The sequence below is a fragment of the Giraffa tippelskirchi genome, chromosome 1 (assembly GCF_054371585.1).
Source record: "Giraffa tippelskirchi isolate mGirTip1 chromosome 1, T2T-mGirTip1v1.2.pri, whole genome shotgun sequence".
Taxonomy (NCBI): Eukaryota; Metazoa; Chordata; class Mammalia; order Artiodactyla; family Giraffidae; genus Giraffa; species Giraffa tippelskirchi.
The window spans coordinates 186,512,593-186,526,140 of NC_137275.1; the positions used below are offsets into that span (position 1 = coordinate 186,512,593).

The following is a 13,548-nucleotide window of genomic DNA, read 5'->3' on the forward strand; positions in this document are numbered from 1 at the left end:
TATTCGGGAGCTAGGCATGGACTTGATAGACCAGACGCTCTGTGGAGACCCTCCGGAAGGCAGCTGTGACGGAGATCTGCCCCACCCCTGTCTTACAGTCCCAGGGGATTCCTGGCATACACTGGGGAGACAGGGCAGTGAAATAGGAAGATTCTATCTTCTAATTCAAATCCCGGGCATTGCTACCTACTGGCTGTTAGACATGGGCAAGCCTTTTAACCTCCTTGTGTCTCAGTTTCTTCATCTGTTAGATGGGAATCATAGAGGGTGGGGAACTAAAGGAGTTGTGTGAGAAAGCACCTGGTTGGATGCCTGGGCACAAAATAGCCCCTTGGGAAGTGGCATTTGCCCTTCAGCTTTCCTTCCTGGTGCGAGGAGGCCAGGCCCCAAGCTTTTGATGACACATGTTCATTCGGCCCTGAGCCAAGCAGTGTCAGGGAGGTGACTCTAATTTTTCTGGAGCTTTTCCATTCCAGCAGAGGATCATTTTAATAAGTCCATAAATAACAGACGCAGAGGTGACTCAGATCCACAAACGAGGAGCCCTGCTGGGGAGGGGACACTTGGACTCTGGGGGAGGGGAACTCAGTGGCATGTGGGGCTGATGCAGTGCAGGTGGCTGCAGTGGGAGGGGCTCCAAACAGGGGACCTGTGTACCTGGGTCCCGCTTCCAGATTGCTACAGGTTCTCCCCGAAGAGGCCTCAGTTTTCCCATCTGCAAAGTGCAGAGTAGCACCACATTGACCTCCAACGTCCTTCCCAAGCTGGAGATGTGGCTCTGCTTTCAGAGCCCTGCCTCCCACAGTGAGTCCGGAACACCCTTGGAGAGGATTCCAGGTGGCCTGTCTGAGCTCCTCTGTGACTTTACAGCTTGTCCATCCCTCCCCTCCCAGAGCCCAAGGAAAGGCAGGGCTCTCAGGCCAGGGTGGTTTATTGATGCAAGCACAGCACAGGTGGGTGTGCCCCCAGCCCAGGGCAGACACGGGGCTAGGGGAGGGCAGCGGGCCACCCCCTCAGCAGAGGGGAAAGGGCCTGGGGCCCACGTCGTCTCCTCCATGCACCTCCCACGGCCCCCAGCCCTGATCCAGGCCACAAAGACAGCTGACCACACCATTCCCTGTGGCTACAGAAGAGGCCACCAGCTGTCCCATTCGGCTGCTCACTGAGATATGGCCTTGTTGGCCTGCTGCCCCCTTCTGTCTTTTATCACAGAAGTCCGCTGTCAGTGTGGGGGCTGCTCTCCTTTACCTGACATCCTTCTGCCACCCCTCAAACAGCTGGCTGCCTTAGTTGACACCTCTCATCACCCACCAGGTCTGCTCGTCTCCACGGTCCACCCTCACCACTCCCATGGCCCGTACAAAAGTAGGAAAGAGGTGAAAACACTGCGTAGCCCAGGAAAGACTTCACCAAGAACTCCCCAGGGAAGGGGCTCTCCACCAGGAGGCTGGCTTCACTGTGAGGTGAGAAACCAACAGTGCCAGGGGGGCGGGGGCGCGAGGTGGGGGTGGCGCGGGGAAGCCACAGTCCAGATGACACACAGGCACAGCGCAGTGGCGGCGCCCCGGCAGAGTGAGCGAGCAAGAGCGCAGCCAGGCGGGGTGCCAGGGCCCTGTGGGAACGCCCTCGCTTCCAGTTCCACGGCTGGGTCCCCTCGGCCTGAGGCCATCCACTCCCGGCTGAGAAAGGGGTCCCTCTGGGTCTCAGGGGTCTCTGGCCCCCTCCTCGACCCCAGTGGCTGCCACTGCAGACCCCAGCACTCTGAGCAAGTGAGAAAGTCCGCTGGGATTTATACCATCTCCAGGCAGAAGAAGGGGAACCCCCCCCAGCAGCCAGGTGCCCCCAAAGCCAAGAGAAAGAGGGTCCTTTTCTAGAGGGCAGGTGGAGAAGGAGAGGGACGGCTCTCCCCATGCAGGAAGAGGATGCTCTGGGGCAAGGAATGACGGGGTGGAGTGGGGGTGGGGGGTCACAGAGGTGCAGGAGACTATTTATAGAGGGAGAGGGTGGGGCCTGCAGTAGGACGCCCCCAAGGCCCGGCTCGTGGGGGAGGGGGCATTCTGTGATTGGCCCTAAATGGGGTGGGTGGGGCTAATGAAGGACACGCCCACAGCTCTCGGCTCACCTCTGGAGGCAGGCAAGCTACAGGTGGGTCTTGCGAGGGAAGGCTTCCATGGGAGAACCCTAGCGGGGCAGGTCTCCTGAGATGGAGGCCTGGGATGAGGCAAGAAATAGCAGGGCAGGGAAACCAAAGGAAAGGGAAAGTCTCCAGAAATCCACCCGCCCTCCCCACCAACCTGCTGAGGCTTAGAAGCCTTCCCAATTCCGCGAAGCATGGGTAGGCTATGCCTGCCAAGGGACCACCCTCCGTTGCTTCTAGTGCCCTGGGGAAGGGAAAGGAAGAGGGAGATGGATGGCGTGGAGGGAGCAGGGGGGCAAGGAAGAGAAAGCCAGCTCCCTGCGCTTATGCCACTCATCACCATCCTGCCTGCTATCTCTCCCTAACTCCCTGGCTCCCCAGGAGTCCCTAGCGGCCCACGCTGATGTTGCAGGTCTTGCAGCTGGGGTCTTTCTTGGCGTCGGCGGTGGACAGGCTCATCAGCTGGTGCCCGCTGATCTCCCCCAGGGTGCCCAGGGACAGGTCGACCGGCTCGGTGTAGATGATCTCCAGGATGAGGTCCTGGGCATGGCGGAAGACCAGCTCCCCGTCCTCCACGCTGCAGGTCAGGAACTTGTTGCAGGCAATGTCCAGGAGAGGCAGACGGTCGCGGCAGAAGCGGTCCCCCAGGGAACCCTTAGGGGCCAGTACCAGGATGGCGTAGTGGTAGGCCGTGTACATACAGTAGAAGTCCGCAAAGTAGAGGTTGGTGCTGGGATTGAAAAGGCGCTGGGCGGGGATCTGGAAGCGCCAGCGGCCGTAGGGGGAGTCCTGCGGGGGCTGGCCAGTGTTGAACTCCGTGTTGCAGCTGAAGAAGACGCCGTGGAGCATGCCGCTGGTCGGGGAGCCGTGGCTGCCGCTGTTGTCCTTCAGGTAGGGTTGCAGCATGTTCCCGCAGTGGGTCCTGGCCACCGCAGGGGGAAAATAAATGCCAAGAGGAAGAGAAAATGCTTTTGGTTAGCTGGACTGAGGCTTGGCGGCTGAGGTGTGACCAAGAAGGAAGTCAGCCCAGCTCCCAGTTCTCCCACCAGCTACCGCCTCCACCAGTCACAAATAGAACATTCCAGAAGGCAAGAGAAGGGAGGCCCTGAAGATGGGGCTGATCCAGCCCACTCCTTCACGGAAGAGAGATTTGAACCTGCCACTCCCCAACTTAAAACCCTTTTTATGGGGCTTGCACAAAAAGCAAAGTCGGGAAGATCTGGTCTTTCTAGCCCCACCTCCCACCACCCCCACACCCACAGGTAACACCCTTCAGCCATGCAAGAACGCCACCCCAGGTCTTTCCTGCCTCTGTGCCTTTGCAGTGCTCTTCCCTCTGCCTGAACTGCCTTTTCCACCTTTTCCCACCTGGCCTGGCAAATTTCTAACCGTCCTTCAAAGTCCAAAACAGGTGTCCCCTCCCTTCTCCTCTAAAACCTTCCAGGGACTTCCCTGGTGGTCCAGTGGTTAAGAATCCGCCTTCCAGTGCAGGGGGTGTGGGCTCAATCCCTAGTTGGGGAACTAAAATCCCATGGGCCTCGGGGCAACTAAACCTATGCACAACTAGAGAGTCTGCACACTGCAAAAAAATATTCCATGTGACGCAACTAAGACCCAAGGCAGCCAAATAAATAAATATTAAAAAAAAAAAAAAAAACCTTCCAGGAACAGCAAACACTTGTATTCAACAAAACTTTGACTACTTACTACGTGCAGGGCACTGAACTTTACTCAGCAATCACACACACTTACTACATTCCATCCAGCTGTACTGTCCCCTTGATAGACTCAGGTTTGCAGGAGCGGGGGCTATGCCTTTATTCTTTTTTTTTTCTGGCTACACTCTACAGCATGCAGGGATCTTAGTTCCCTGACCGGACTGAATCCTGCAGTGCTATCGTGGAGTCTTAACCACTGGACCACCAGAGAAGTCCCTATTCATCTTTGTATTCCAGCATATATGGATGCTCTGCATCTCTCCCTTGCTTGCTGATAGAGGCGCCCAAACTGGGCCAGTGTCCTCCCCACTCACCTACTGCCTCCCTTCTTTAGTACAAACACAGAAGAACCCTGGGGTCAGGTCAGAATGCCCCACCCCAGCTGACTGCAGTGATAAAAACAGTAACAGTGGCAGCTTGTCCTGGCCCAGCCTTAGAAGGACAAGGACTTGGGGCGGTATCAGGCAGTGAAAAGTGGATGGGCAGCCCCTGGCCCTGCTGGCCTTCTGGGCCTCAGTCTCCCCACTTGTAGGCTGAGGGTGTTGGATCAGATCACCAATTTTCAGACATTTTAAAAATACTTCAAACATTCAAGCAGAACCCCTCTTGTATCCCCCAAGGAAATTATACAGAGGCAGGCAGAGGCAACAAACCTGAAGCTGCCCTGACTGGATGATGGGGGCAGGGCTCACCCGGCCTCATCCTCTGAGTTCCCTGCCAATCCTTCAGCACCACCCTAGGATGCCCTGAGATCCTTCCCCAGAGCCTCCAGGCTTCCCAACACACAGTTTGAAGATCACAACCCTCCTTGCTCAGAATCCTCTCCCTCTGTGTTCCTCTCACCACCTCCCTTGAGACCAGGGCCTGAATTGGAGGGACAGCTGACCTGTAGCCTTGTGTGCATGTGTGCTCAGTCACGTGACCCCTCAGTTTGTGACCCCATGGACTATAGCCTGCCAGGCTCCTCTGTCCATGGGATTTCCCAGGCAGGGATACTGGAGTGGGTTGCCATTTCCTCCTCCAGGGGATCTTCCTGACCCAGGGATCAAACCCACGTCTCCTATGTCTCCTGTATTGGCAAGTGAATTCTTCACCACTGTGCCACCTGGAAAGCCCAACCTGCAGCCTTAGAGCTCAGCAAAAGGGACTCTCTGAAAGGAGGGTTAAACCCAGAACCTCATTCACTCAGGCCTGTTAGTGCAGTGCCTCCAGGCAGCCCCATTCTGAAGCCCCTTTCCTTCTCTGGAGCCCAACATCCCCCCAGAACCAGCCTGGGATATGGGGGTGGTGGTGGTGAGGACACCAGAGGAGGGTCTGGCAACTAATAGGGTGGAGGTGACATCAGAGGGCCAGGGTAGTGGGCAGAGCTGGGGCAGGAAGTCCAGAGCTGGCTGTACCTGGCATGCTGGAAGTACTCCTTGTGATGGTTGCGGTAGAAGACAGAGAAGCGGAGCATGCGGCCTGCAATCTGCTCAGCCTTCTCCTGTAGCTGGGCCAGGTGCTCCTTGGCATAATCTGCAAGAGTCCAGGTGGGTGAGGTGAGGGCCAGGCGGGGGATCACAGCCTCCCCCTCAGATCACCCACTGCCCACCATGAACATCAGCCCACCTCTGTCCTGAGGGTGCAGGGGAGACCAGACAGTCACAGCACCTTGGACCAGAAAGGACCACCTGGCCTGGCTGGGAACGTGGGCAGCTCGAGGCTGTCTGTCCTGTCGCCTCAATGCCCTGCGACCAGAGGCTCAGGTCTCTGCATTAGAAAAGGGCAGAGGGCTGCCCAGTTATAAAGTCATGTCGAGGGACCCAGAGACTGTAATCCCAGACCATTCTTGTGTGAAAAGAGAACCAAGAGGCAAAAGATTGAGAGGAAAGAATCTGAGGTCCTTTGGGGAGAGCCCCTCAAATCCAGCAGGTATGAGCCTGTCCACACCGCTATATGGAAGTCAGGTGTAATTTCAGGACAACAAGGAGATCAAACCAGTCAACCCTAAAGGAAATCAACCCTGAATATTCATTGGAAGAACTGATGCTGAAGCTCCAATACTTTGGCCACCTGATATGAAGAGCCGACTCATTGGAAAAGACCCTGATGCTGGGAAAGATTGGAGGCAGGAGGAGAAAGGGGTGACAGAGAATGAGATGGTTGGATGGCATCACCAACTCAATGGACATGAGTTTGAGAAAACTCAGGGAGATCATGAAGGACAGCGAAGACTGGCATGCTGCTGTTCTTGGGGTTGCAAAGAGTCGGACACGACTTAGCAACTGAACAATAACTGAGAGGGAAACTGCAGACAACTGAGGGGAAGGCTTAGCCTAGGGTCAGGGGCAATGACTCTGCCTCAGCATCCCAGGAGAAAGGAGGAAGGCTGGAAACAGGATGGTAAAACTGGACTGGCTGGGCCAGGGCCAGAGGCTAGGGCCGTGGGGTCCAGGCAGGGCTGCTGCTCATCTAGACAGCACCTTTGAACGAAGCAGGAAAAGCTGCCCTTTCCTCCTTGCTAATGCAGCCCTGGCCAGGGCACTGCATTGACAAGAGAAGGAGGAACTGGATTGTAGCCATCCCCAGCTCCCCAGTTTGAATGAACTCCCACTGCATGTAGAGTTCTGGGGTACACCAAGAGACTTTCCCTGCAAGATGCAGGAGCACCTCCAGAGAGTGGGGTTTTGCAGCCAAGTTAAGGGAAAAAACACCACTCAAAGGAGAAAGGCAGGTCAAGAAGAGCTGGGGCACAGACCTTGGCAGAGGATGGAGTCAGCAGCCTCTGAGGCCTGAGGCTAAGGATGTTCCTGCCCCTTCCTTGTGACAGGGGAAGATCTGGAGCAATTCTCACGAGTACACCAAAAGAGTGGAAGATTGTGGGGCAGATCCTGGGCCACCAGTGACCCAATATGCAGAAGCCCCAGTGTCTGTTCATGCTGGAGTTTGCAAGCTAATAGGTGAGTTTGCGGGACCGTTTTCCAAGGCTGAGTGGAGGCTCAAGACAAACAAAATGTGATAGTCCCACCAAGTGTCCATCAACCAATGATAAATAAACAAAATGTGGTCCATCCACACAATGGGATGTTATTGAGCCTTAAAAAGGAAAGAAATTCTGACACATGCTACAACACGGATGAACCTTGAAGACATTTTGCCAAATGAATAAGCCTGTCACAGAAGGGCAAATACTGTGTGATTCCCTTCGTATGAGATACTGGACTGTAGCCAGCCAGGCTCCTCTGTCCATGGGATTCTCCAGGCAAGAATACTGGAGTGGGTTGCCATTCCCTCCTCCAGGGCATCTTCCCAACCTAGGGATTGAACCCAGGTCTCCTGCAATGGGAGGCAGATTCTTTACTGTCTGAGCCACCAGGGAAGTCCCATATGAGATACTGAGAGTTGTCAAATTTACAAAAAGAGTAAGGGTGGTTCCTGGGGCATTTAATGAGGGGGAAAGGTAAGTTGTTGTTTAAGGGGGCATAATGTTTCAGCTTGGGAAGAGGAAAAATTTCTAGACATGGATTGCGTGCCAACATGAACATACTTAATCCTACTGGACTGTACACTGAAAAATGGTTAAGGTGGTAAATTTATGTTATGTGAGATTTCCCACGGGAGAAGGAAATGGCAACCCACTCCAGTGTTCTTGCCTGGAGAATCCCAGGGCGGAGGAGCCTGGTGGGCTGCCGTCTATGGGGTCGCACAGAGTCAGACACGACTGAAGAGACTTATGCTTGCCCCAGGCCAGAGAATTAACTCCATCCCTTTCCAGAAGTGGTATTGTCAATGCAATTAGCAGGGCTCACATCTACCTCCTGCATCAGACTGCAGGCTTTGGGGTGGCAGGAGTGGGTCTCATCCACGGTGTCAGCCAGAGCATGGTGCCTACATACAGCAGGAGTTGCTAAATGCATGCTGGGTTAAGAGGAAGCTCCCCCTGACCAAAACCAGCCAAAGCAGCCGGACAGCAGAACCTCACCCCCAGTGCAGAATTCGACCGTCTCGCTCCAGCCAGACACCAGGTACTCTCCGTCGCTCTGCTTCACGGCAGTCTGCACCGCCACACTGTACTCAGTGCGGGGACTCAGGAACCAGTGGCCTCTCACTGTCATAGGCAGTGGCACAGCCTTGGCAACAAGCTTGGTGGGGACATCCTGAGAAGTGAGGTGCAGACAGAGAGCCAAGAGTCAAACTGGAGGTCACGTCCACCCTTGGCATTCCTCCAGGCCTCCCACTCCCCCAATGGTCACCTTCCTGCTGAAGATAGTCGGAGTCTCAAGGACTCAATGGCTCGGTGCCCTGGCCACAATTTTCCTGCAGAAGCAAGCAGTGGCCATTGGGAAGGCCGTACAGACCCTCCCCGGCCTCCACCCCCTTAACCCCCGATGCCCGTTCTCTTGGGAACGGAGGAGAAAGGCCACTGGGGTAGAGGCCCGCAAAGTTGAGGGTGGCGAGATCTTCATTTTCGAGGGACACTTCGAGAGCGCTGCACACTGCAGTGCCGTCTCCACGGCAACGGCAAATGCTGAGAAGCCAGGGAGGAAGGGAAAATATGCCTTCTTCTTTGGGGGGAGGAGGGTTAAGGGGGTGGTGTTGAACATTCACGTCACCGTGGCAACTGGCCTGCCAAAAGACACCCAGATCGGAGAGCCAGTTCCAAAGAAAGAGAGGGTGAGTAACCCACATGATGCGGTCGTCGTGGGAACCAGCTCCTTCCCACCTCACTCTTCCCCCTGCCTTGCTGCCAGCTCGCCAGCTCGAGAAGATGGGAGCCTTCCTCCTGCCCGTCCCTACACTAGCTCTAGCCCGGGGAAAGGACACCCCAGCCATCAGAGGGCTCACCACGCCATCTCTTTTCTAAACCCAGTGAAGGATAGACCAGAGGGTGAGGGCAGAGAGGATCACGAGGGCCTGTGTGCGTGTGTGCTCAGTCACTAAGTCGTGTCCAACTCTTTGCGACCCCATGGACTGTGGCAGGCCAGGCTCCTCTGTCCATGGGATTCTCTAGGCAAGAATACTAGAGTGGATTGCCATGCCCTCTTCCAGGGGATCTTCCCCACCCAGGGATCGAACCCGCATCTCTTACGTCTCCTGTATTGGCAGGCGGGTTCTTTACCACTAGTGCCACCTGGAAAACCGCCCCTCAGGGGCCTGAGGACCAAGCAATGGGCCCCACCCCATCAACAACAAGGCTGCTTCCTGATTTAGGGGCTTTGTCGGACCCCTGAGACATCCCCAGTGTGACGTCTGTGGCCTCACCCTGGGTTTTCCCACCCCATGTGAAGGTCCAATCACGATGCTAATAGTGCTTTTCACGGTGTGCTGGGCCCAAGTTAAACACCACACAGACAATTACCTCCATGAAGCCTCTCACAAGCTAGCATTATTATTATTCCCTTTCTACCAGGGGAAGAAAGAGGGTAAACCTTCCCAAGATTACCCAGTAGGAGCTGGGCTGGAGTCAGGCCTCTCCAATGCCCAACAGTCCCCTCTAGACATTCTGTCAGCCTGCCTCCTTGGAGAGCAGACTCTGGGAGGAGGCGCTCTGGGCAGCCTGCACTCACCCGGTGCTTGAACTTGTTGGAGTTCTTATTCTCCTTCTTGTTCAGGTCGATGAAATAGTGGGTGACCCTCTCCAGGTCACTGTTCTCCATGGCCCAGGAGATGCGGAATGAGTCGCAGGTGATATTGTTGACCTCAATGCTGTGGGGCGTGGACAGCAGCTCCATGCTCCCCACTGGTTTGGCTCCTGTGAGGACTGCAGGGAAAAGAAGATTCAGTACCTCCCTCCCCGCCATGGAACCTTCTAGAATGTCTTGCTTCCACCATCCCTTGCCAGGTGGAATCTTGAGGAGCCTTCGCTTGTACCTGCCTTGTCGGATCTGATGGGAAGATGGCATGGGGAGGGCTGGAGGGGTGGGGCCAAAGGTCGGCTGGGGGATCCCTCGGGGGGGCTCTTGGCTCTCCTCGGAGGGGTCTGCAGAGCAGACGGCACCTGACAGGTGGCGGAGGCAGTGGGAATGCTGCAGACACAGGGCGGGACAGATTTGCAGCAGATGGAGCCGAGGAGGGGGGCCCTCAGCCAGCAGGCGTGAAAAGAGAAGGGGGGTGCTGGAGAGAACAGTGCAAGGAGGCATAAGAGCGGCAGGAAGCACCCATCAGAGATGGGGTGAGGGCGCAGCAGGCAGGGGGCACTGGCAGCCCAGAGGCCTGGGTGCCAGGGCTCTCAAACCCAGGCCCCCCTCCATCCTGGAGGTGACTCAGCAAGGATCACCACGGAGGGGCTGGGAGCACAAGCACCATGGAGATGACATGGATCCACTGGTGGTAGGAGGGGCAGCAGGCCATAGCTCTCTTGCACCTGTAACTTTTCAACTCCACTTTTTTTTTCTTTTTCTTTCAGCAGATCCTGCGGTTACTTGACTCTTCAATGACTAGTTTTTAACCTTTACATCTCTTGCAGGCCAGCTACGTGCTAATAGTTTCACAAACATCATCTCATGCAAGCTTCACAATTATTATTATTATTATCCCTATTTTACTGATTAAGTAGCTGAGGTCGGGGGTGGAGGGTGGCACTAAGATGCCAAAGGCCATTCAGCTGGAAAATGATTGGAATGCAGGTCTGATTCCAGAGTCTAAGCTCTTTATCTTTAAGCTAAGGTTATGTCCCCTGTGTGTGTGTGTGTGATGCGTGATACATGTGGTATGTGCTTGTGTATGTCCAAGTGCTCATGTTCTACTGCTATTTATTTTCCCTCTTTCCATTCTTCCCTTTCAAGGAATCGCCTTCTCTGTCACTCATTCTACCCCTGGCTGCTGTTCCGGGTTTGAAAGGACCACATCATCACTCTCACCTGTACTGTAACTAGGACAAGCTGGCTCTGGCCTTGACTTTGGCCTGGCTCAGAGGACCTCTGGGGAACAGGGTGGGGAACTGAGAGGGAGGAGGAGGTGGAGGGGGGCTGTCTCTGGACCAAGAGCACATGATCAGACTCTGCCCCGGGGTGTGTTCTCGATCCCCCATGGAGCTCCTGCCTTCCTCAAGCCCAATGTCAGCACACTCAGATTTCTGGGGTGTCGTCTCCTTTTCTCCCTGTCTCTCTCCCTCACCCAGGCACTAATGGTGAGGGTACCTTGTGCCTTCGAAAGCAGGTACTTCTAATTATAGCTCTCAAAAGATCCAGCCCACACTCTCCTGTCAATTAAGCCTGCTTCGGAGACTGGCACCTCTAAATTAACCCATGGGCTGCCTGGGTGGCAGGCACAGGGTGAAGAATATGGGTGATGGCTCCCACCAGTCCTAGGATGTCACCTGAGTCCTTGTTTCATCTTAGCTTTCCACCCTAAAGTGTGTGCCTGCCTGTGATGAAATACAGCCAAATGCCAGTGGCTCCGTGTACGGGAATCCTATGGTAAATAAGCACGGTGTTGCTACCAGGTCCACCCCCAAATCAAACAGAATGGGATGGGTGTCTAGAAACAACTGTTTGATAATAAACCAGTTGGTAACTCATGGGGACAGGTGTGGAGAAGAGGGAAGTTGCCATCCCTAGGGCTCCCAGTGAGGAGCTCCCTGGGAGACACACATGTGCCCCCTCAAATGCACCCACGCACATGCACCCACGCACACCAACGCACACACACACAAACACATCCCCCAGAGGACCCGAGTGGCCGTCTTCCACCCACATGGGATGCAGTCTACGCTGACCCCGAGGGCGGACACCCACCCCTGCCCCCCTACTCCTGTTCTCATATCCTACCCAGAGGCAGGGGCAGCCGTGTTTGGTGGTGGGGTCTCCTGCACCTGGCTCTTCCTTTCCTCTCTCCAGTTCTAGGAGATCGCAGATCTAGCTTTGGGGAACCCATACTAGCTTTAGGGGGTGACTTTGAGTGACACTGGGATAACAACAAAGCCGAGAGGACCAAGGGTGGGCGTGCACCCAGGTCTCTAAGCCCAGATGATGGGGAAAGGCAGGGTTTGATGGACAGGCTGAGACAGCACCTGAGAAACACCCATCGTCCCATGTAATCCACCCCAAGACAAGCATTTACACACACCCACACGCGGAGGCACACGCACAGGGTCTGCCCACCCACACCTGCCACACATGGCTGCACACATCTCCTCAGACACCCTTGTCCTCCTCACTCACCTACGCACTCAGGTCCTCTCTGCCACCTTCTGCATTCTAAGAATGTCCTACAGCTGGCCCTCCACAAGCTGTCACCTCCACACAAACCCACGCATGTTCACATCCGCAGGCTCTCACACACACGTATGCACACACGCCTTCCCACAAGCCATATTTGGGGAAGAAAGGAGGCCATAGGCACTAACATGCATGCGTGCCACCTCTGCCTGCTTGCACACACGTGTGCATTTGCACACACGTCAACCTCTGCCCATATTCTGGTATTCTCGCTCACGGCTCCTCCGGGCTCAAAGCCACAGACTTGGAGAATGTGTCTCTGACAGGCTCTGCCAGCCCCATCCTTCTCATGCCAACAGGTTTGCGCACCTACGCAGGTGGACCTGCCCATGGACAGAGGTTTCTGCCCACTCTCTCCACCTCCATCCCTCCTCCTGCTCCGGAGTTGTGCCTCCCTACCTAGAAACCCTCTGGTCGCATGCATTCCCCTCCCCCAACAACAAGCACTCCCACACACAAGACAAGTGATATGTCCATCCCAGAAATATACTGCCTCACATCACCCCCCAGCCCACACAGCCCCCAAGCTACTCAGATAACTGGTCCCCCACACATGGACCTCACATGCAAAAGAAATGTATGTTTCCAGACACACCACGCATGAACATAAGTGCAGGCAGACAGAACTATGTACGCAAGCAAGCCTCCAGTCTCCTGACAAGCAAGCACTCACGCTATACGCACTGATGACCCCAGGCTGCCCGTGCCTGTTCAGAGCAGCTACCGCATGCCAGAGGGAACGTGTCCCCCCCCACCCTGTCCCCGGTGGCATTGCTGACTGCAGCAGAATGGTCACGGGGTGACAGTGGTGCCCCAGGGACTGGATCCAACTGTGAACCCCTTTGCTGAGGGCCCAGGGAAAAGGGGACAAGGTCGTCGTCCCTGGCACTCCAGGTGGGCACCACGGGCAGTGGCGGGACCCTGGTGCCCCCAGCTCCTAGCCCTGGCCAAGTCTCGGGATTGACAGCAGGATGTTCTGGGGAGGAAGAACACTCACCTGGCTCCACCAGGCTCTGCAGAGGGAGATCTGGACGGGAGGGAAGGGAGAGACCTCTGTGTGGACGTGCTCCTCAGGCAGAGGGGCAGCAGCCAGACGACTAGGTCACAGGCAGCAGCACTCGCTTGCTCCCCTAGCTCCTTTCGCGACTGCCAAGAAGGCTTCTTCCATGCCCCACTGGCAGCTCCCGCCTGACTCCCCCGGAGAGGCAATGCTCCTAGCCGGGAGAGAAGCGAGAGCGAAATCAAAGCAGCGTGGAGGAGAGAGAGGCAGAGAAGGCGAGAAAGAACGAAAGAGCCAGACCGAATCTGGCTCCACCAATGGGATCAGTGGCTGCCCAGCGTCAGGTGACAATAAGCAAGCTTGGTCCCTGCTCGCCTGGGCTGCTGGGAGGGGGAAAGGGCAGAGGGTCTCCTAGGGAGCTCGATCGATGTCCTTGGAGACAGCGGCAGTGATCACCTTCTGCCCTTTTGGGGGCAGGACCAGCTGCCCCCAAAA

General features: G+C 55.7%; 1 protein-coding gene across 1 annotated transcript; it reads right to left on the reverse strand.

Annotated features, from left to right (window-relative positions):
* Nucleotides 1–913: 913 nt before the first annotated feature.
* Nucleotides 914–13,335, reverse strand: PHYHIP (phytanoyl-CoA 2-hydroxylase interacting protein). Its single transcript, XM_081513799.1, has 5 exons — nt 13,051–13,335; nt 9,402–9,595; nt 7,817–7,991; nt 5,253–5,370; nt 914–3,059 (listed from the first exon to the last, which is right to left on the reverse strand). The coding sequence occupies exons 2-5, from the start codon at nt 9,564–9,566 to the stop codon at nt 2,525–2,527; spliced, it is 993 nt and encodes a 330-aa protein (XP_081369925.1). The 5' UTR covers nt 9,567–9,595; nt 13,051–13,335; the 3' UTR covers nt 914–2,524.
* Nucleotides 13,336–13,548: the final 213 nt, after the last annotated feature.

Bases quoted from the DNA above. Each gene is read 5' to 3' on its own strand.
- PHYHIP (XM_081513799.1), bottom strand. From the start codon at position 9,566: ATGGAGCTGCTGTCCACGCCCCACAGCATTGAGGTCAACAATATCACC. The intron at 7,992-9,401 runs GTGAGTGCAGGC...CTCACTTCTCAG, and splicing joins CCAACAAGTTCAAGCACCGG to GATGTCCCCACCAAGCTTGT. The intron at 5,371-7,816 runs GTGAGGTTCTGC...GGACTCTTGCAG, and splicing joins GGTCGAATTCTGCACTGGGG to ATTATGCCAAGGAGCACCTG.